The 23,715-nt window shown below is 36.7% G+C and overlaps 1 protein-coding gene across 1 annotated transcript in view; it reads left to right on the forward strand.

The window, feature by feature from the left end:
• The first annotated feature begins 655 nt into the window (after positions 1 to 655).
• Positions 656 to 23,715, forward strand: part of top2a (DNA topoisomerase II alpha) — a 73,500-nt gene continuing 50,440 nt past the window's right edge. Inside the window, exons 1-19 of the mRNA XM_069906776.1 lie at positions 656 to 785; positions 2,953 to 3,102; positions 4,049 to 4,139; positions 4,230 to 4,293; positions 6,838 to 6,983; positions 8,136 to 8,233; positions 8,985 to 9,197; positions 9,916 to 10,089; positions 11,224 to 11,325; positions 12,021 to 12,158; positions 12,471 to 12,609; positions 13,136 to 13,293; positions 16,242 to 16,367; positions 18,714 to 18,824; positions 18,943 to 19,048; positions 19,768 to 19,877; positions 19,961 to 20,053; positions 20,425 to 20,539; positions 21,366 to 21,487. Coding sequence (XP_069762877.1) covers positions 759 to 785; positions 2,953 to 3,102; positions 4,049 to 4,139; positions 4,230 to 4,293; positions 6,838 to 6,983; positions 8,136 to 8,233; positions 8,985 to 9,197; positions 9,916 to 10,089; positions 11,224 to 11,325; positions 12,021 to 12,158; positions 12,471 to 12,609; positions 13,136 to 13,293; positions 16,242 to 16,367; positions 18,714 to 18,824; positions 18,943 to 19,048; positions 19,768 to 19,877; positions 19,961 to 20,053; positions 20,425 to 20,539; positions 21,366 to 21,487 — 2,283 coding nt within the window. The 5' untranslated portion in view covers positions 656 to 758. The remainder of the gene's footprint in view (positions 786 to 2,952; positions 3,103 to 4,048; positions 4,140 to 4,229; positions 4,294 to 6,837; positions 6,984 to 8,135; positions 8,234 to 8,984; positions 9,198 to 9,915; positions 10,090 to 11,223; positions 11,326 to 12,020; positions 12,159 to 12,470; positions 12,610 to 13,135; positions 13,294 to 16,241; positions 16,368 to 18,713; positions 18,825 to 18,942; positions 19,049 to 19,767; positions 19,878 to 19,960; positions 20,054 to 20,424; positions 20,540 to 21,365; positions 21,488 to 23,715) is intronic.

Genomic DNA, 23,715 nt, shown 5'->3' on the forward strand with positions numbered 1-23,715 from the left:
ACCGGTAATCGGGACGGGGTTCGAATCCCTCGCTGCCTGTAAGGAGTTTGTACGCTCTCCCCGCGTCTGCATGGGTTTCCTCCCACCCTTCAAATCGTACCAGGGGTGGAATTGGGCAGCCCAGGCTGGTGGGCCGAAAGGGCCTATTACCTGTGCTGTATGTCTAAATTTTCAATAGATTCAATTAACACGTTTTGCTGGTCTGGACTCCTCCCCTCCCATTCTCCCCCCTTAATCTTTAAGGAGCTTGCCTGCTTTTTACTCAGCCCATGAAGATGGGCTCACGTCCGAGACCTTCTCCGGACGCTGTCAGACCTGCTGAGTTCTCTCAGCAATGCAGGACCAGCCTTTTTTTTCTTCCTTGACGACTAACCTGACCACTACCTCGCCTTTGTAGAATCGACAAAAAAATAAATAACCATCACTTTTTTAATATATAATTTAAAAAAGTTCTCTCTTCAGTTTGGATCGCTTCAAGCCTCCCACCGCTTACCTCACATCCGCCGCCGCCGCACCATCCAATCACATTCAAAGCCCGGGCCGTTGAAGGAGTGAGAGGGGAGGAAGAAGGGGCGGGCGCAAGGGAAGGTTTGTGATTGGTCGCAGTTTGGGCGGGCTGAAGCCGGATTGGCTCGGCGGTACAACGGACGAAGGGTTTGAATGTGATTGCGCGATTCGGCGTCAGTGTGGAGCATTCTGTTGGTCTCAACACGCCATCCAGCCGTTTTCCGTTCTAGTACTTTTTAAACATCGAAACTATGAATCTTGCATCGAGTCCTCTGCGAGTAAGTATAACTTCATCTTCAAAAACATTATAGTTGGAGCTCATGCTAACCAAGGATCCCGTTTGTGCCTCGATTTTAAATTGCGGGGTATCCAGCCTTGAGATTTTCCCGCCTACGTGTCTCCTGCAAAAAAAAGTTAGAAAAGCAGCTTCTTGTGATGAGATCGGCGGTAAAAAAAAAAAAACCCAGTTAATGTGCATTTCTCATGTTGCAGGGGTTCAGAAACATGCATTTTTCTCCTTTCATAGTTTACTTGCCCATTCTCTTGTCGAAGGGGATAGCAATCTGGACCGGGAGAGTTTATGCTTTATTGATTTCCAATTTATTTGGAATTTTATCTTCAGGATAACACAAAATTGATGAAGGGCTCAAGCCCGAAACGTTGATTATGGCTTTACAATGCTGAGTTTCTCCAGCATTGTGTTCACTGGGAGCAATATCCATCAAAATCATGCAACTGCCTGCTTTCATTTATTATATCCACTTGGAAGCAGCGCTGCTACAAAATTAAACAAATTGTATTAACATCTCCAGTGTTTCATGAACTGGAATGTCCACAATTCAAAATGTGTCCTGGGCATTGAAGCAGATGTTCACTGATTCAAAATTGTCCCCTGCTGGGTTCAAGGATTTGGAGGAAGAAGTGGAGGAGTTTGAATGATTGCTGCAATTTTTTTTTAAGTGTAAGTGTTTGCAGGTTAATCAGCATTGAGGAAAGACACGATGTCTGTCATCAGAATGTAAAGATGATAATAGAAAAGAGGCCATTCTTCAGAATTATCCAACATTACTGCACATCCGAAATAATGTTGGGACGGATGATTGCCTAAATGAGCAAGAAGCTAAATTGCAAAATACTGTTCTTCATATCATGCAATGAAAATAAATGTACAGTGTTTAAAAGAAAACCTCAAGGATTGCCTCCTGTATGAGGCACATTCAATATTTTTCTTACTTCCATGTTAGAAAAATGTATGTGGCATTTTTCAGTTCAACGGTCATCCAGTTGCCTCAAACAAAAAGCAGGGGCAGCACCATCAACTTTCTCCCTGTATCTTTCTTATTTAAAAAAAACTTTATTTTGTGCGTAGCCACTTGAGAATAAATCCATGTGGCATGCACAGTCCAGAAACCATTGATATTAGGATGCAATGCTGATTCCACTTGGGCCTGATTCTTTTAAAATATTAGATTCTAGGAGGAATATGTATGTATGAGTATGTAAATAGTTGACGATCTGACATCTCGAGCTGAGGGAATACTCAAAGGGCCTATGAAAGAAACTTAAAACTAGGGAAACTTTTGGCATAGTTCAAAGGAGAAAAGGTGACTGCAGATGCTGGAATTTAGAAATGCCCTGAAACATCCTCCTTCTGGACGAATGACTATTGATGATGGAACCCTCGTGTATGCTTTAAACCCCCCCCCTTGTCAAACAACAGCAAGAATTCTCTTGGTCATTGCCTTTCATCCTACTAACCTCTACATCCAACACATCATCCATTGTGATTCTACTGGTCGTTGCATATCATTCCCACCCCCTTTGCTTTTCTTAGGGACCACCTATTTCCAGACTCTGCTCAATCTCCCACATCCCCTGGCAAGGAGGTGTTAGCCCCCTATTTCCTTTGCCTCCCCTCTCATTACAATCCAGGCACCAAAACAACTCTTCCAGGTGAGGTAATGTTTCATAAGCTGTTTCAGGCTATAACTACAGGTTCTGGGGAATTCATGGGTTACTTCAGTTTTGGCAGTATTTTTAGCTGAAATGCTCTGCAAGTGTACAAGCCTTTTGTTTAACAATAACTTTTTCCCATCATAACTCTCCCCACTCTTGACTAATATTTGATAATAAAAGTTCTCTCTCAATCAAAATGGCCATTGTTGAAGTATTTTAGATATATGAACTGCAATAATTCTGCTCTTGTATGGAGTTCCAGAATTTGGAACTGACGATAATGAAATAACTGGCGTCAGGGTGGTGTGTACTCTAGTAGGAGACCTATAGGTGTGTCTTCATTTGTGCCTGCTTGTTCTTTTTGATTGTAGCTGTTGTGGTTTTTGGTCTTTATCTTTCCCCTCCAAAACTTGGTGTGTGTGTGTTAGTTTGATGTATGCTTTGTTGTGGGATATAATATCAACATTCTTAATTTTTGTCTTTGAATAGCCTTTGTTGCCCAATCAAGTCGCTAAGGTGATGAAAAGTGATGATGGTCGAAGATTGTCTGTTGAAAGAATCTATCAAAAGAAGACGCAATTGGAACACATTTTGCTCCGTCCTGACAGTTATATTGGTTCTGTGGAACCTGTTTCACAGGTTAAAAAATTACTATTTTTGCACAATGAATAAAAATAGGAATGCATTTTTTTGAGTGTTTTGCTCATCGTTTGTTTTACACAAAGAATGATAATTGCCCATTCCTAATGTATTTAAATTCCATTGATGTCATGTGGAAATATTTTAAATGCTTTATTTCAATTTAGTGATTCATCCTTGAGCTTTTCTATTGGCAAAATCAAGTCAGCAATAACAATCTGCTTTATTTAACAGCACAACCAAGGTTTTGGAGCAGAATTGGACTATTCGAATCGCGGCTGATGACTTTTTCCCCCTAAACCCCATTTTCCCCCTAACCTTTGGCTCTCTTAATAATCAAGAACCTATCAACCTCCATTTTAAATATACCCAATGACTTGGCCTCTATAGCTGACATGTGGCAATAAATTTTACAGATTCACCACCCTCTGGCTAAAGAAATTTCTATTCTATTCTAAAAGTTTGATATAGTTTGAAGAAAAATTGAGATCAAGTAGAATACCTTGAAAGGGGGATTGCAAGAACAGCAAATAATCTACTTTGCAGTGAATTTAAAATGTTTTAGTATTTTTCTTTTGAATTTGTCTCCAATTTCAAACTCAAGGCTATTTATTGCCTCAAGATCCTGGAAATACTTTCCACGAGTTTGGGTACTCTGCCTGTGTGCCATTTTTAAATGTCAAGCCAGTGAGGCATGTTTTGCTGCTAAGTCCACTTATCCATCGGAGTAATGTCCATGCATACAAATTTTCCAATGTAATCAGAAGCAGCAATGTTCTGAATTTTTTCTGACCTTTCCTTAATCTGGCTTGCTGCATTTGTAACTTTTGAGGGTGCTATTTCTGATCTGTCAAAGGTTAACTGAATATTTTTGAAACTAGAAATGAGGAAATAACCATTATTGCCTCCAAATCAATAAGAAACATATTTATGATTTCCTTTGCAGCAAATGTGGGTGTACGATGAAGAAATTGGCTTAAATTCCAGAGAAGTGACCTTTGTTCCTGGTTTATACAAAATATTTGATGAAATTTTAGGTATGTCGCAAAATGTTCTATTGTCTTTCTTAATTAGATTATGCAGATAAATTAAAATGCCAAAGTAACTTTCTTTCTTATTTTAAATAGTGAATGCAGCTGATAATAAGCAGAGAGATAAAAACATGTCCTGCATCAAAATCAGCATTGACCCGTAAGTGGTTTTAATTTATTTGTGACATAGGTTGTGAATAAAGATTGTTTTGAAATCTCAGTACGTATGCAGTCTGGCCTTAATCATGAAATGAATAATGTCAGATGGCACAAAAAATAGTGTCCAGTCACCTTTCAGACAAAGCATAATTCCAAATCATTTCTCCTCAATCTGCTTCCACAGAAATTTACAGCATTAGCAGACAGCACAAAGCAGTGGGTATATTGCGGAAATATAGTTGAGTTACATCTGTTGAATGAATGAGCAAGCTATCTGTCTTTTAAATTAAATGTGCATAACAGAAAGCCGTTGATGTGTTTAGTTTGACTGTTTTCTCAAATGTTAAAATGTACTTAGAGGGCCTGTGTACTTGTACGCCTGGTCCAGTTCAATCCACCCTTTATGTACACCTGACCCAACTCCACCCCGTCTGTATGTAGAGCGCCTGTGGTTACTCTGTACACCTGACCCAACTCACTCCACCCTGTCTGTATGTTGAGGGCCTGTGGTTACTCTATACATCTGGCTCTACTCACTCCACCCGTGGGTTGTCGTGGGTATCCCTCAAGGTTTCATTTTCCACAGAGCAAAGATGCCTGTGCGTGTTTTTGATTAACGTCTACTTATTGTTACACTCCAAGGAGCACACAATACTTGACAAATCAATCCGTTAATTCCAATGGCATGGAAACCACAACTTTTGGAGATGATGGAATTTAATACAGATAAGTGTGAGGTGTTACATTTTGGAAAGGCAAATCTAAATAGGTCATATGCATTAAATAGTAGGCTATTGAGATGTGCAGAGCAACAAAGGGATTTAGGAGTGAAGGTAAATAGTACCCTCAAGGCTGATACTCAGGTTGATGGTGTGGTGAAGAAGGCATTTGGAATGTTGGCCTTCATAAATCGGAGTATTGAATTCAAGAGTTGGGAGGTTATGAAATTGTACAAGGCATTGGTGAGGCCAAATTTGGAGTACTGTGTACAATTTTGGTCACCAAATTATAGGAAAGATATAAACAAAATAGAGAGAGTACAGAGAAGGTTCACAAGAATGTTGACAGGATTTCAAGGTTTGAGTTTCAGGGAAAGGTTGTGCAGACTAGGGCTTTTTTCTCTGGAGCGTAGAAGATTGAGGGGGGACTTGATAGAGGTGTTTAAGATTTTAAAAGGGACAGACAGAGTAAACGTGGATAGGCTTTTTCAATTAAGAGTGGGGGAGATTCAAACTAGAGGGCATGGTTTAAGATTGAAGGGGGAAAATTATAAAGGGAACATGAGGGGAAATTTCTTTACGCAAAGGGTGGTGGGGATGTGGAATGAGCTTCCGGCAGACGTGGTCGAGACGGGATCATTGGTTACATTTAAGGAAAGACTGGATAGTTACATGGAGAGGAGAGGACTGGAGGGGTATGGAGCGGGTGCTGGTCAGTGGGACTAGGAGGGTGGGAATTTGTTACGGCATGGACTAGTAGGGCCGAACTGGCCTGTTCTGTGCTGTAAGTGGTTATATGTTTTAGCCTTCATCTGCTTCACAAATATTGAGGTTTTGGTTGGATTTTTCTTTGTCCGGGACTCGCTCTCGATCTTACCACCATGGGTGGCCCTACCAGGAGCATAGCTCCAGCCAGCATCACTCGAGTTCTCAGGACCACACAAGCTTTTCCACCACAACGAGGTGATAATCCACAGGGAAGACTCACTCCACCCCATCAATATGTAGAGGGCCTATGGTTACTCTACACCTAGCCCAACTCATTCCACCCTATCTGTACATAGAGGGCCTGCTCACTCTGGAGTCCCATCCTTCACACAGCAAGTTGGAAGATCACGTCAAAACAGCAGTGGAATCACGGCCAAGTGTTGAGTGGAGATCAGCCCAGCTGGGTACTGCCTCATTAGTTGTGGGTACTGGTTTGGGAATTGTCTGTTCAAATCCTAGTCCTTGGAGTTCAGAAGAATGAGGGGGACCTTAGAAAAGCATTTTGAATGTTGAAAGGCCTAGTCATTGTAGATGTAGCAAAGTTGTTCCCCATGGTGGGGAGTCCAGTACGAGGGGGAACAATTTCAGGATTGAAGGGTGCCCATTTATAACAGATGCTGAGGAATTTCTTAGCTAGAGAGTGGTGAACCTCTGGAATTTGCTGTCGGGTGGCTGAAGGCCTGGTAGTTGGGTATGTTAAAGGCAGAGATTGATAGGTATCTAAATAGTCAGGGTATCAAGGGTTATGGGGTGAAGGCAGGGGAATGGGGCTAAGTGGGAGGATGGATCAGCTCATGATGGAGTGGCGGAGCAGGCTCAATGGCCTAATTCTGCTCCTGTATCTTGTGGTCTATGGTCTTATTGGGCATATTTAGTTATTTTTATGTCCAGTAGTGGTTGTGCTATGTAGGCCGAGAAAAATGTATACTCCATTTTTTGTGTTCTACTAGTTTCCAGTAAGGAATCCACTGTCGATTTTGGTTCAAGCAGTCTGAGATGGTGCAGTAGGGACAGAATCTATTGGAACAATAAAGTCATTGTTTTTTTTCCATTTACAGTGAGAACAATACCATTACTGTATGGAATAATGGAAAAGGGATTCCTGTTGTGGAACACAAAATGGAGAAGGTTTTTGTTCCTAATCTTATTTTTGGCCAGCTACTAACCTCCAGCAACTATGATGATGGTCAGAAGAAAGTCACTGGTGAGTTTGCGTTATTTACGATCGAGTTCAGCAAGTTGAAGTATGGACCAGAAATTATTTGTAGCTATTCAAAAAATATTGCATTTAAATTTAAGAAAGTTCTAATGTGATTATTCTACCTATTGAATTATTGCTAATCTGTTTATCCATTGGTCATGGACTATATTGCAAAGATAGCTCCTAGGCCATGCACCCTAGGAGCATAAATATAGAGATTCATGTTTCTGGTGGGTTTTTTAAATTTCTTTTCTGGATGCTGCAATATTTAAGATTCATGAACCAGCCAGATATTTCTAAACCACCAAAATTTAAGGAAGATGTTTGTTTTTAAACAGAAGAAACTAATTAATTTGAACAGGCTTGAAAATGTTCTGAAGCATTCTCTTGATTTTTATAGCCCTTGCATGGAACAGAAGTGGGTTGTGGATCTGTAGTCTAGTTTTACAATTCTTGCTTACTGCTATATTTTGAAATCTTTCCATTGCTATCTTTGCAATATATTCCAGGACTGACATTCAAGAAGATATCTGCTTCAGATATTGAGAAGCTTGGATTTTAGTTGTTCTGCCTTTTAGCCATAAAGGCCCTGCTGTCAATTTATGTTTTTCTTTAAGGTGTTCCTTTCTTTTGATCCTCCTGCAGCTTGATGTCAAATGATATTAGATTAAGTACTTATTTTTGTTAATGAGATTATCTTGTTTTTATAGGGGCAAGGACAAATGTACCAGAATGGCCTGATTTCATGGTTTAAGTGTATATTCTTTTTACAGCTATTATCTTGCTATTTCATTTTCTTCATAATAAATTAGCTGATATTTTTGAGGTATTTAACTCCTTTCCAGCACTGTTCAAGTTGTAGTATAGTCCCATCATTTGTTGTTGAAATAGTAATAATTACAAATATATCAGGAAGAAAAGCTAGTAAAAAATTGTACCAGGTATTTGTAAAAGGGAAGATGGTCCTTATGATTCACTGTGATAATATTTTATTTTGTAATGATTTGTTTCTTCTTAATATTTGGATTTCATCCTTCCTAAGTCTAGGTACGTATCGTTATTCCAAATAAATATTTCTGTAAGTTGGAACTTTAACATCATCAAATGTTGCCTTTTTTAAAGTTTGCAAATGCAAAAAAAAAATGTCTGTTTCAGGTGGACGAAATGGTTATGGTGCAAAACTGTGCAACATTTTCAGTACAAAGTTTACAGTGGAAACGGCTTGTAGGGAGTACAAGAAGAGTTTCAAACAGGTTTGTTAAGCTCCTCCCCATTATAAATGGAGTTGATTCATTTTGCTCTTAGTTTCAATCATTTGTTGAGAACTTTAATATTAACTTGCATGTATTGCAAAGAATGATGGGCTTGTTAAATTGTAGATTTATCAAAGTAAACATGCTAAATGAAAGCTTCATTTCTAGCATGACTATATTGAATTACGTTGTCGCCTGTAGTCTTCAGAAAACAGTGGGTTCTGATAAAACAGGATGAAAGGTAGTTCTGATAGCCTTCTAACCTGTTCTACCAGGCAAAGAATCATTGCTGAATGTTGACTCTAATTCCACTTTCATTATTTATCACCATATCCTAGATTCTTGTGAACATCCGATCCCTCTAGCCTGTTATGCAGTCTATAAGATCACAACTTGGATTTTAACAAACTTAAGATCAAGGACAAATGTCTAAAAACTTTATTTTTAAATATCAATGACTGCATATAGTTATTTATGATAACATTTTAAAGATTCACAACATATTGTGAAGAAATTTCTCAACTCAATCCAAAATAGTTGAGTTGTCCTGAAAATATTGCCCTAATTCTAGACACTTGAACTAAAGAAAGCAGCCTCTCACTGTCTACCTTTTCACTCAAAATTTTACATTTTATATAAAGATAGGTACAATCAATTTTTCAGTTAATTATATTTTCATTTTACATTTAGGATGCTATAAAATGTAATCAAAGATTGGATTCCTCCAATTTTATTTTGCTTTCCTCTTCAGACCTGGAAGAACAATATGGGAGATGCACAAGAAGCTAAAATCAAGTACTTTGATGGTGATGACTACACTTGTATCACTTTTCAACCTGATCTCCCCAAGTTCAAAATGCAGACTCTTGATAAAGACATTGTGGCAATTATGTCAAGAAGAGCATATGATATTGCTGGCACGTGCAAAGGCGTCAAAGTTTTCCTAAATGGCAAGAAGTTACCTGTGCGTTTCAAATAATACAGCTAGGTGTTTTATTAACAGAGTATTGGTGCTCCATTATATTTGAACACAAATGTTTTTTTTTAAAGTACCATGTTGAGCAGATTATTAGTGGCTTGTGTCTGTTTCATAATGAAATGATTTCATAAGTTTTTCATTTCTTATGTTGATAAGCTCTGATTTCAATATTGTACATAGGTTTAGGTTGAATCATTATCTTTAAAATATAATTTATATTTCAACATACTGTGCTGTAACAGGCCCTTCCAGCCTACAGGCCCATGCTGGCTAAATGCCCCAATTAACCCACACCCCCCCGCCCCTCCCCGTATGTTTTGAAGGGTGGGAGGAAACTGAGCATCCAGAGGAAACCCACGCAAACATGGGGAGAACCTACAAACTCCTTATAGACAACGCTGGATTCGAACCCAGGTCACTAGCAATAGCAGCTGCGCTGACTGTGCTGGGTGATGTTTGTTTTTTTTTAATCAAATTTTCAGGACTGATGAATCTAAATTGATTATTTTGTACTCCTTGGTCATATTCGTTCTAAATCTCATTTTGTGGATAAGGCGGGTGGTAGAATTCATCTTCATGTTTTAGAATCTCAATGGGAGAGTACAAGAGTTTGATAAAGTTTTGAATGTTGATTTAAATATTCATGAACAAAATTTTTCCCTCAATAGTCCCTAATTGCGGTGTATTATCTTCTTGCTTGCAGGTTTCTGGATTCCGTAATTATATAGATCTTTACATAAAGGACAGAGTGGATGAAACAGGCAGCCCTCTCAAGGTAGTCCATGAAGTTGTTAATGAACGATGGGAAGTCTGTGTGACGATAAGTGAGAAAGGCTTCCAGCAGATAAGCTTTGCAAATAGTATTGCTACTACAAAGGTAAAGTATAATTATTGCACTCATTTAGAACATTTTTAGACAATTCAGTGATCCTCTTATTGGCCTAATGGGTTTATACAGATTGACCCTGATTTATAATATTTCGAAGTTTCGATGATCAGAATCTGCTTTAAATGTCAATGTGGTTGCTTTTCCTTCTCTGAAGGAAATATTTCCATCCAATCAGCACAAGCAGATCACTCCCCGCCCCCCCCACAAACATCATAATTTTGGTGCTCCTCTTGTAGTGACATCAAGAAAACATGCTTTGACAGACCCGACACAGTTTTTTTTTAAATAAAGGTGATTTGGAATGCATGCACAGATTGCCGTCACTGGGGAGGGCGTGCATTCCAAATCCCAATGTAGGTTGCGAGGTGACACCACTGCAGTGGGGACGTTGGCCTCCTGGCAGGGACAAGGCAGAATATTACCTGTACAGGTAGACTCTGACATGATAATTTCTACTTACGATGCGAGTCTTAAACTGAACCCTGTCGTAAGTCGGGGTCCTTCAACCCAACTTGACCACTCTAGTCCCACCTCTAAACTCATCCTATCCTGTTGAATTTTTTTCTTAAACTCTTCAATAGCATCTGCCTCAATTCACATATCACCCTTTTTTTAAAAAAAGAGTTACCTTTTGGTTCCTATTAAATCTCACCCATCACCTTAAATAGGTTAACAATTCCTCTACATTAGTCAAAGGGAAAATGGATCCACAGAGACTTTAAGTCTTTGGCTTAACTGATTTCAGACAGGCGTTAGTTTGGAAAGATTATCAATGAACACTGACTCAACAATATTAGTAACTAATTTGTTATCTATGAAGTTGTATCTCAGCTTAGAGTTGAGCTTCTATTTTTAAGAGAAGGGAATGTTTACCATGATAATAAATTGCAGTGTGTGATCCCTTTAAAGTAGAAAATGCATTCCAAGGAATAATGCAATAACCTATAGCTTTTTCAAGGCTGTAGATGACCAGACTACTGGTATTTGCTTTCATTATCTAGCTAAACTGGACAGCTTTTCAAGGCTTCAGAATAAACATTTCAAAACTTGGTTCCAAATGGTTGAGAACAAATCTGCCAATAGTGAAATAGCAGAGCATGAGTGCTTGGTTTATTTTTGCAGGGCGGTCGGCATGTTGACTATGTTACTGACCAATTGGTTAACAAGTTAATTGAGGTTGTGAAGAAGAAAAATAAAGGAGGTGTGTCAGTGAAGCCATTTCAGGTAAGAATTGTCTAAAAATGCAGAATGCATTATTGGATTTTTGAAATGAATTGCATCTTTTAGATAGAATCAACAAAGTACCCTGATTTTTCAATGAGGGAAGCCACAGAAGTTACTTAATTGTAACCTTTCAAAGACAATTACTGTGAATCTGATGATTTTGTAATGTCCATTTTAGAAATAAATGAATCACCAACTAAACTTTCCAGAATAGTGCTACCTTAGAAATAGCCAAGCTGGATCTTGGCTATGTTCTTGATCTGTCATCTAATTGGCTTTTTATATTGAGAGTTGCTAATTAATTTTAATTTGGAGTTACAGCAAGGTAACAGGCCCTTCCGGTCCTAAAGCCTGTGCCTCCCAAATACACTAATTAACCTACAAACCCCATCTTTGTTTTTGGAGGGTGGGAGGAAATCGCCACCCAGAGGAAACCCATGCAGGTCATGGGGAGAATATAAAAAAAACTCCTTACAGACAGTGCCATATTCATACCCAGCTTGTTGGTGCTGTAGTAGCATTGCACTAACTGCTACCCTAACTGCATCACCCCCAAGTAAGCAATTTTAATCATTTTTTTGTGAGACTTGCTGTGTTCCATTTAATTAGATTTCTCAGACTGGTTTTTAATTATACTAATTTACTTGTTTACCAAGGTCATTTTTTTTCAAGGTATAAATTTGGTTGTGTGACAGGTAAAGAATCATCTTTGGGTCTTTGTGAATAGTTTGATCGAAAACCCAACATTTGACTCCCAGACTAAAGAGACCATGACTCTTCAAGCAAAGAATTTTGGCTCTCGATGTGTGCTTTCTGAGAAGTTCATCAAAGCGGTATGTTTGACATCTTGACTATATACATAATTACATTTTTAAAGGTTTGAAAGAAGGTTTATAATATCAATAATTTCATATCTAACATAAGTGAACCATTTAAATACTTGCAACTCTGCTAATGCTAGTCTCCATCAGGCTTTAAAATTTTGCACCTATTTCCATAAAGTTGTTTGAAGCTTTAATGAAGTCATGTCATTATTAAACAGCAATTTTGAATATTTATGTTTAATAGGAAATCAGATTGAGGATTATTAAAATCATTATTCTTGTGGTATAGTTTTACTTGACAATAATTTTATGCTTTTGTAGGCAATGAGCAGTGGTATAATTGAAAACATCATGAATTGGGTTCGGTTTAAGGCCCAAAATATGCTTAATAAGAAATGCTCTGGAGCAAAGCAAACCAAGATCAAGGGAATTCCCAAACTGGATGATGCTAATGACGCTGGTATAACATTTCATCTTATTCTGGGCATCTGGTACTAACATAATGTTATTAAGTTAGAATTGGTATGTAAATGACAAATGTTTGAAGGTGAGGTTTGAGCCCTTTTAATTATCAATTTTGCTAACCTAACACCTGCCACTCTGATATTAAATTTATGTTCTCAAAGTATTGTTTGCTGCTTGATTTGATTCCATGATTATTAAGTTAAGCTTGTTTCCTGGGTATCAGAGGAGATTTTAAGTGATTACACCATTAATTTTCCGTTACTATTTCAAAAGATACATCCAATTTATGACCCTTTTCCTTGCAAGAAATTTGGGAGTGGAGTGAAGCAAGAAAGTTGACAAGAATACCCTGAACTAAATATTAAAATAAAGTAAAACCATGATTGAGAGAATATAATAAAAAAAAATAGTGTTAAATGTCTATCTCATTGATGTATTGATTTAGAGCCATGTTTTCCAATAGATTAATACTTAGATGCAAGTTATTTTGTGATCATAACAATTGAATTTCTTGTTCTCAGGAACTAAGCATTCTCAGGGATGTACTCTCATCCTAACTGAGGGAGATTCAGCCAAGACCTTGGCTGTGTCGGGTCTGGGAGTTGTTGGAAGAGATAGATATGGTGTGTTTCCTCTTAGGGGGAAACTTCTCAATGTACGAGAAGCTTCTCACAAGCAGGTGGGTTGACGTAATTTGCAACACTTGAACATTTTTTTTAATTCTCCAAAAAATTTATAAAGGCATTATCAATTTGCAGCATCAGCTTTGTTATTTATTCATTTGGTGTTCTGCTTGGCACTTAATTCAACCACTTAAATAAATGTTACTTCTTTCTTTTTCAATTGTTTATTGAATTATATTGAACATATATACAAGAGGAGAGTTACATTACGTTCATGTTTTTACAAGTGCCTAAGAAAAAAAACATATTAGTATTTAACAAATATGTATTAACCATAAATTTCTTCTCTTGTAAAAGAAAAAAAGATTTTAAAAAATTTTTAAATTATTACAAAATCGACTCTGTAACTAATCTAAAAGTAAAGAAAAAGGGACTGGGCTGTCCATTCTGAGAGTAAAGCAGGAAAACAGGGTTTCCTGGTTAAAACCAAATTTACCACAAGAAACTAGGAGAGAATCCAGTATCAAATTATGATGCTTAAACTATATGGAAATATTGAATAAACATTCACCAAACTTGTTCAAATTTAAAAGATGTATCAAACGTCTGACTCCTAATTTTCTCCAAACTTAAACGTGGCATGACAGCAGAGAGCCAATGAAGTACAGTAGGTGGGTTGGGATCCTTTGATTTAAATAATATTGGCTTTTCTAGCCAATAACGTTGAAAAGACAATTATTTGCTGTGCGGGAAGAGATGTATGCCCAGTCTCCGCTGGTATGATTCCAAAAATAGCTTTTAATTCTAATCCTATAACTTGTTAGGGTTTCAAAGATACCTTTCTGGAAATTATCTAGTTTTGAATATGGCCAGAAGGATACCTCAGCTTTGCACCTATCACAAGTAGGGTTTATATTGGGAAAAATATCCTTAGACATATGTACCACCTTGAACTGAATCAAGGAATGACGGGCACATATTGAAGAAGTACAGTACAACTTTGATTATCCAAAATCCTCAGTAAACCAAAAAATAATAATTTCGGATAAATGAGAATATCTGAAATAAATCAGAAATCCTCGTTTATCCAACTTTTTTGGGGGTCGAACTGACCGGGGACATCGGGCTCCCGGCATGAGCGGTGCCTCGGTGGGGAAGTGTTGGTGATCGGTGGTGGCCAGCATTTTTTTTTGTGAGAATTAAACATTTTAATGCTTAAAAAATTCTTACATTGCTGTTTGTTGTTTAAACGCTGTTACAAGTGATTTGCTGTTGCAACTGGGCTGTTTTTTTTTAAATGACCAGTTCTGTATTTACTAGTTGAAAAATATGAGCCCATTGATTGTCCAGAAGCAAGTTAAGTAACCAATTATATATTGTAGCTATTAACCCTCTTTGAAGTGGATACACCTGGACAAGGGTGTTATGTCTATCATATAATAGGTAAGCAGAAGGATAGTTTGGAAATATCCAGAAAGTCCCTAATTTGCAAATGCCTTATTAAAAAAAAAGCATTCGATAGAGTGGAATGGTCCTACTTATTTGAGATCTGAATACGATTTAATTTTGGTCTGGGATTTATTTCTTGGATTAAAATGATTTATCAAGCTCCATTAGCTTGATAATGGTTATTACTAATAATCAAAAGTCTCTTTATTTTAGGCTGTTTAGGGGCCCTCAGCAAGCCTGCCCTCTTAGTCCTTTGCTATTTAATTTGGCTCTGGAGCCTTTAGATATTGCCCTTTGAGACTCCAGTGACATTCAAGATATCAAAAGGGGTGAAACAATACACAAGGTTTCATTATATGTGGACAATTTATTAGTTTATATTTCTGACCATAAGAAATCTATTCCTTTTATGCTGTCCCTACTTTCTGAATTTGGAAGTTTTTCAGTATCTAAATCTTTATGAGTGAATTTTTTTTGCTATTAATAATTAGGAATATTTATACAATTAAATACCCTTTAAAGTTGTTAACCAATTTACTTATTTGGGTATGAAAATTGAGAAATTTTAAGGATCTGTATAAATATAATTATCTCCCCTGATAGAATATACGAAACAAACGCTTTCCAGATGGTCTCCAATGGCGCTATCATTGGTTGGTCATATTAACGCAATTAAAATAATAATCAAGGTTTCTAAATACTTTGCAAGCAGTATCTTTCTTTGTCCCTAAAATATTTTTTGACAAGGTAGACTCTGAAACATCTTATATTTGGAATAATAAAAATTCTATATTGAGCAAATCTTTATTGCAGAAACAAAAGAAAGACAGAGGAAAGGCTCTCCCTAATTTTAGATTTTATTATTGAGCTATTAATATCTGATATATTACCTTTTGGGTTTATTTTACAGACTTGTATGAATGTCCTTTATGGGTAGATTAGGAGAGGAATTCAGTTAGGGGGTACTCGTTGGCCTCATTATTGGGAGCTCCTCTACCCTTTCCATTATCCAAAATGAATAGATAAGATCTTAATCCAATTCTTTAGCATGCAATTAGGATTTGGTTCCATTTTCGTAAATTTTTTGGGTTTAATAATTTTGTTTTATCTATTAAATTACATCTTAATTTATTTTTTTAAAGCATCATTGATTGATGAGGCGTTTTCAATATGGAAATCTAAAGGAGTAATAACATTTTCAGACCTATTTGCAGGAGATTGCTAAAAGATTTCAATCACCTAGCAGACAAATGTGTTTTAAGCAAGGCACAATTTTTTTTTTTTTTTTTGCATAAATTTTACTTCAATAATCTTAAAACAGCTACGTTTTGTGGAATGAACAATCAGCAGATTATAATGTTTTTGAGGTGCTTTTCAGCCACTAATATTGTTGTTCATAGGTTGAATCTAATGTAGCTGCTGTTGATTCAACCCCTCAGCGCTACATTGTGCAGATTCAAGTCTGAAGTGGTCTCAATCCTAGAAGGTTCCAATATAGCAAGAGTACTATCAGCTGATCCACAGTTCATACTTTGAGCAATTTTTCTTTTTGCAGATAATGGAAAATGCAGAGATCAACAACATGATAAAGATTATTGGTCTGCAGTACAAGAAGAACTATGAAGATCAGGAGTCCTTAAAGACTCTCCGTTATGGAAAATTGATGATTATGACAGATCAGGTTTTCTGACTAAATTATGTCTGAATGTTCATTTATCAGCATGTAAAAATTCAGCATATGAATTTTTTTTTAAAGCCATCGTATAAAACAGAAGCAACATCATAAGCCACTTTTCTGTTTTCACAAAATCCCTGGCCCTAGTTATGACTAGAAAGTGAATCATTTGTTTTACACAGTAGAATCCTGATTATCTGGCACCTATGGGGATCATGGATGTCAGATCTGTGAATTTTCCAGTTGACTGAGTCTTACTCTTCTAATGCCTAACTAATAGACCTGCATGAGGAATAAACTGTTTAAAAGACAGTGCAAAATGTAAAGTAATTTGAAAAAAAATCATGTTTGTAGTCTCTGATTATGTAAAGTTCACTTTAATCAAATAATTCTCGTAACTTAGAAAATTTAAATTCAAATCTGTGCATGCCAGCATTGCGCTAGCCGTTATGCTAACCGTGCCTCTGTCATAATTAACTCCCTCTGCCAAGTATACAGATAAAGCCTTACTAATATACCTAATACGGGTGTACAATAAAGATCAACACACTTAATAGGCAGGGTTAGGGAAGTCTCAACACCACTGCCATCTTCTCCCTCCATATCCTATCCTCATCCCGCTGGCTCACCTCAACACAAGTGCAATCATTGAGGGACATTGGCAGCTCGGCGGGGCAAACTTGCATGTATTCAATGAAGTCTCCGCACTCCCCTGCAGCGTCCATCCACCCAGCCTTATTTGAAATGTACTATTTGCTCAATTTTTTTTTTTGCCTGTTTGATTTTCTGGTTGATTAAATTCTGGATAAAGGGGATCATACTGCATATCAATTTCTATGAAAAATTTAATTTTATTAAAAATTGTCTTGGATTGTGGGTCTTCTGTACATTTGACATCATGTATAATCTTGGACATACAAAAGCTAATTTACATAATTGAAAATTTTAAAATACTGTTATGTTTTTATTTTATCTTTTAAATTGTACTGTTTAATTTTAATGACACTTGGAATGTTTTCAATGTTGGTAAATCAATCTCTTTGATTTGCTGCCAAGTGAGATTCATTACCACAACAATGGGTAGAAGCAGGATTTTACTGCACCTTTGAAATGTACCCCTATGTGACCTCAAGAAGGCTTCCTTGGAAGTCTTAGGCCAATGCAGGAATCCCAAATTAAACATATCTTTTGACCTCTCGCAGAGCTGATTGTATTCTAGACTCACTTAGTGCAAAGAAAGGTTTGTTCATTCATTTCCTAGCAGCAGATCTCCAAAGAAAATGTTCAACTTTCTGCAATGTAGAAAAATGCACCCAAACAAAACTAAACCCTTCTTACCTCATAACCCTCTATTTTTCTTTCATCCATCTGCAAGTCTAAGAGTCTCTTTAAATGTCCTTAGCCTCCACCATCACCCTGGTAATGCATTCCAGCCATCCACAGCTCAGTTTAAATAAAAAAGGACCTGATTTCTCCCCAAAACATACCTCCTTTCACTTAGTACTTTTGTGTTTGCTACTCACTTCCCCTCCACACCAAGTCCCAGCTCTGCTCACCTTGTGTCATAAGATGTATTTTCCAATCCTGGTAAATCTCTGCACCCTCTCTATAGCTTAGAAACATAGTTTCCACATCTTTCAATGCACCTTTAATGGTACCAATTAAAATAGAGCCTATAATCTCTTGAAATTTTAGTCTGCTGCAAGATAATATTAGAAACACACAAGTTGCAATTGCTTGATAAATAAATAAATAATTTGTTCGACCTTGCACCGTTTTCTCTAAATCAAATCTAGGAAGAATTATTAGCTGAAATTAATTTGCTAAACTGGGAAGTCCAGGTTTTTCTGCGACTGCCAAGTGTTAATTGCTCTTGGGGCATGAATATCGATGCTATACAATGCATCCTGTTTTTATATCAAGTTTGGTTTTTTCTATGTGTGTTTAAAGCCTTGGTCTGAAAATTGTCTCCATTATCTACCCAATTCTTCATGCAAAAACCATAGAATCTTATTAAATTAACTATTTAAACTTGGTCAATTTTCTAATTAAGTTAGCAAAGTACATATTATTCATATGAATTTATCCACTTGTGTGTGGCGACTGTATTGGAGAAAAGAAAGAAACTGCAGGAGAGGTATCACAACCTGCAAGGGTAGCAGAGAGTGATGGAGTGATGAATCTTAACCTGGAAGTAATTCATAGTATTGTCTTTATTATTGGTATGGAAATTGTTTTAAATCACCTGTACAGCTCTTGCTTCAAAAATTCTTCTATCTTGATGCATACCATTATGCAACTTTTATAGAAAACCTCTTGCATTTCTAATTTTACTCGGTTATTCTTTGGCAGGATCAAGATGGTTCCCACATCAAGGGTTTGTTGATTAATTTCATCCACCACAACTGGCCTTCACTGCTCAAGCATAGCTTCATCGAAGAGTTCATTACGCCAATTGTAAAGGTTTGTCCATAACTTTCAGAATAGCGTCAACTGGATGTGACTTATTTATTAAAATTACTTCTGTTTCCATTCATGCAATATTGATCAATTCTGAAATAAGATTTTTTTTTTTCTCCAGGTATTCAAAAACAAGCAGGAAATTGCATTTTACAGTCTACCCGAATTTGATGATTGGAAAAATAACACTGACAACAACAAGTCATGGAAAATAAAGTACTACAAAGGTTTGTTATAAATACCCTGTATGGTAGCACTTCCAACAATGTAAGAAACTAATTGTTTTACCAGGTTTTTGCTGATAGTTGAAATTTGCCTTTTTTTTTAAACTTAATTTGAAAATGGATTAGGGTAGGATCTGTTAATTTCAAGAATGGTTTTAAATTTAATTAAAATTACAGGCGATTCAAGTTTGGCATTTTTGGATGGCAGGGGAATGGTATTGGAGTTTGGCACTGATGAATAGTTGGGGACATCAATTGCTGTGAACTTGGTGGATAATGGAATCTACTTGATGTGTGTGATATAAAGATTATGTTTGGGATGGGGAGATGTACATTGGTGATGGAATGTCAGTACAGTTAGCAATGGGTCAGGCAACCCTAAAATGAAAGTTATGTTATTAACTTGGTCAGCATTCCAGTCCACCATTGCTGAACTGGGAATGCCAGGTAATAGTTGCTCTTAGGACAACATGATTCATGTTCCTCAGCATTGCTCTAATGAAAACAATGTTCATGCACCCTGGTTTGGAAATGGAGGGGAAAAATAAATGTATATTTAATTGTGTAATTCTGTGGAGAGAATAATTATTCACTTGGATTTATAGCATGTACCTGGTAATTTGATTTTTTTGTAGTTGTGATGTGCATCACATTACAGTTAATCTGATATATGTGGACTAGTAAACCTGGTTAAACTTTGTTACCAACTTTAAATCATCTAGGTTTGGGTACGAGTACTGCCAAGGAAGCAAAGGAATACTTTGCTGATATGGAGAGACATCGTATCCCCTTTAGATATAGTGGACCAGAAGATGATGCTGCAATCACCCTGGTGAGGACTAATTCCTGCAGTGTATCGCCACGAGTCATTCTTGTCACTGTAATTCTTCATTAACTAATGCTTTCATTCTTCAGGCGTTTAGTAAGAAAAAGATTGAAGAGCGCAAAGAATGGCTGACAAACTTCATGGTTGACAGGCGACAGCGAAAATTACATGGGTTGCCAGAGGTATTTCTTCAAAATAAGTTTAACTCTTGACTGCAGCATTTTATTTTCTAAGCAGTTATGGTAAAATTAGAATCCTGATGTAATCAAAAGTGTGCTTTTTATTTTAATTAGTAAGGACAAACTCCAGTTGGCAAGATCAAATTCTGTAATAAGTACCATAGGGAATAGTGCTGAACCTAAATGTTTTACTATTTATAGTGATACCTTGGTTAAAGAAGCCAAAGATATGATTCTAAATTTGATGATGACAAATTAAGATGGGAAGTGGGATAAGAAGGCTGAGAGAAGTCTTTTGAACTCCCTTCTTATTTCAAAGAATGGCCATTTCTCCTTTGGAAAGGTATTCATCAGCTGGCTTTACTTTTTTGTAGCAATTCTTGTATGGACAAGAAACTAAATATTTGACATATAATGACTTCATAAATAAGGAACTGGTCCTCTTCTCGAACTCTGACAATGAACGATCAATTCCATCACTTGTGGATGGTAAGACTTGTCTTTATTTTTTACAGAATTGGTATATTATTGCCATTCTTCAGTGTCTGACATTTGTGACAGGGTATCGACATTAAACAGCATTTTAATATAAATCTTGTCATACTTTTCAATTGAATGGGTAGATTTCTGGGCAAAGTCATAGGTTTAAACAAGGAAGGGAGTCAAATTAGCCCAGAATTCAGCTTTTTCTTCCAAAATCTAAGATCAACAATTTTGGAGTGGCGGTTAGCGCAATGCCTTTACAGTGCCAGCTATGGGGACTGGGGTTCCAGTCCTGCGCTGTCGATAAGGAATTTGTACATTCTCCCCATGTCTGCATGGGTTTTCTCCGGGGCTCAAATTTCTTCCCACTTTCAAAAAAAAATACTGGGGGGGGGGGGGTGTAGGTTAAGGGGGTGTAAATTGGGCACCACGGACTCGTGGCCGAAATGGCCTGTTACCATGCTGGGTGTCTTTTAAAAAATAAATTAAATCTTTTTCTCTTTCAGAGTTATATCTTGAAAGTTACTGTTGAAAGTCACATTAGTATCAATTGTTCTTCAAGCCATTTCTCTGGATCACTAGGTCTTTCAAAAATCTACTTGCTTTTCTTTTTGTTCTTTTACCAGTTGTCTTAAATCAGTGTCCCAGTTATCCCTCCTGGTAATGTTTTATTTGTTTTGCTCAATTTTTGCTTAATAATCTTTTGTATCTCTATAACTCAGAACTTCTGGTTATGGGTAACCAGAATTGATGGCAAGAAAGAAATTTTACTTTTAAGAGTGTTCTTTATTTAACATCTTTTCTTTCAACTGTCTTGAATTAATTAATCAAGGCCTGAAACCTGGTCAGCGCAAGGTTTTATTTACCTGCTTCAAGCGAAATGATAAACGTGAAGTCAAGGTTGCTCAGCTCGCTGGTTCTGTTGCTGAGATGTCAGCCTATCATCATGGTGAGGTAAGATGCTGTTGGTTAACTGGTATGAACTTTTTTCTTTCTTTAGAAAATAAGTGTTTGATGGCTAGTGTCTAATTACTCATCATGATTCCAGAACTCTTCATCTTGTGAATTTTGTGGCAAGAGAAGCAAAGGTTTATAAATTAATTTCTAGTGCAGTATATTTCCGATTATCTAAAATGTTTGGGACAGTTAAGCAGATTTTTTGGATGTTCAGGAACTCTCTCTGAAGCAACCCAGAAGCATCAGGAGAATACTTGTATCGGCAGTCGCTGATTCCTGACACCTCCCCACTCCCATCACCAATCCTGCCTGAGAGCATGAGGTCCCCACTCCTGCCCAGGAATCCAAGGTCTCACCTCACCTGTAAATGATAGGAGATTGCACAGGGATTGTCCTCCAGCAGAATTTAAGCCAACCCTTTGAAAGGGTATTTGACACAGGGAGCAGCTTGGGGGAGCGGGGAGAGAGTAGTAGTGTAGCTCGGGCAGGGTATTCAATACTTTTTCAATCTTTTTATTAAACAGAAGTAAACAATACATGAGAATAGAATAGTAACAACAGAAACATCAATATATTGCAATACAACGTATAACATTGAACAATATTATCCCTTTCTCCTTAATTTGAAATATTCAAAAAAGGGGTAAAAAATTTATTGACTTCCATCTAACCTACCAAAAAAAACAGCAACAACAAAAAAAAAAGGCTGGGCAGCCTAAACTGAGAGTTCAGTACAAACTATTTCTTTGGACTTTGCCAATTTAAAAAAAAATCCAAAACAGTCTGGAAGGTAAACTCAAAATACAAATTAAATTAATAGGATATATGCTAATAATAAATCGTATTGCGTTTGGAGTTCTCTTTCCTTATAAAAGATCCACATTAGTTTTCCTTGAGTATTCTCTATCAATTTCTTTAATTTTTTCTATTCAGTAATAACAACTGTTCATTGGTACGTTTCCTTAACCTTGCTGAAGAATAAGAGGCCAAATATTTCGGCTCGACATTCCCTCAGTTGAATTTGTAAAAAAAAAAAAGAGGTTTGTTCCTTAATACAGTTTCTCCAATACAGTCTCATCTTGAGGTAAATTCTAATTGAACTGCCACTGATGAACTCTGGAAATTAGATTAGAAAATTTAAAAGAGAGTTTCAAGGGCGCATGATTGGCAACAGCAATTGCGTCATATACACAGTCTGTTACCAAGGGAACCAGACGAGTATCCATAAAGAAATAATCATTCCTAGAATTACTATGATAAACATGGGGGGGGGGGGGCTGGAGTAAGTCTGTCCTTAGGATGTAAAAGCCTCCATGTTATCAACCAATCCATAATCATCAAAAAAGAGTTAATAAAAGTAGCAGATTTATTAGGAAGCTTCTGATTAGAGGAAGATCTATCAATCATTGGATTAAGATAGCAGTTAAAATCTCCACCATAATCAGTATATATTCATTTATATTTGGTAAAGAAGCAAACACCTTAAAAAAAAACAACTGTCAAAATTAGGAGCATATTTTTTTTTAATAATTCAATGTACCTGTAACTATTAAGGATCTACCCATGGGATCCATAATTGTTTTAAAATGCACAAAGGGAACTTTAGAGTCAATAAAGATCAATACACCTATAACTTTAAACTGAGACAGAATGAAATTGCAAACCTCTCCAGAACTTGAAACCCTGATTTTTGTCCTCTTCGCGAATGTGCGTCTCTTGCACAAAGATAATACTGGCTTAAACTCTTTTTTTAATTTAATTGGATGGTTCAAGCCACTAACATTCAGAGAAACAAAGTTATAATTTTTTAACATCCATTTAAAAGTTTACTAAAAAAAATTGTAAAAGTCAAGATTTCTGAGCTTGTGTAGACCACATTCAAAAGAGGAACCCAAAAAATAGCAAAGACCAAAATATGGAACAGAGTTATATTTAAGAGTGAACTTTCACAGCTACCCAGATACAATAAAACTAATCTAGCAATTCCCCCACCCTCCTCCCACCGCTGAACAGTTCTGCAATGGAGTTGCATGCTAACCTATACCTAATCTAATCCCCAGTCTCAAACTGGTAAATCTCCAAAATTATATTTAATTCTGACTCTCACAGCAGAAAAGAAAAAGCGCAGAAAGGTATTCTGCCATTTTAATATGACTATAAACTTATTTAACTAGATTATTTTATTCTTTACATTTTTGCTGTACTCGTATGTTTACATTCAATAT

Source organism: Narcine bancroftii, chromosome 12 (assembly GCF_036971445.1).
Source record: "Narcine bancroftii isolate sNarBan1 chromosome 12, sNarBan1.hap1, whole genome shotgun sequence".
Classification (NCBI taxonomy): Eukaryota; Metazoa; Chordata; class Chondrichthyes; order Torpediniformes; family Narcinidae; genus Narcine; species Narcine bancroftii.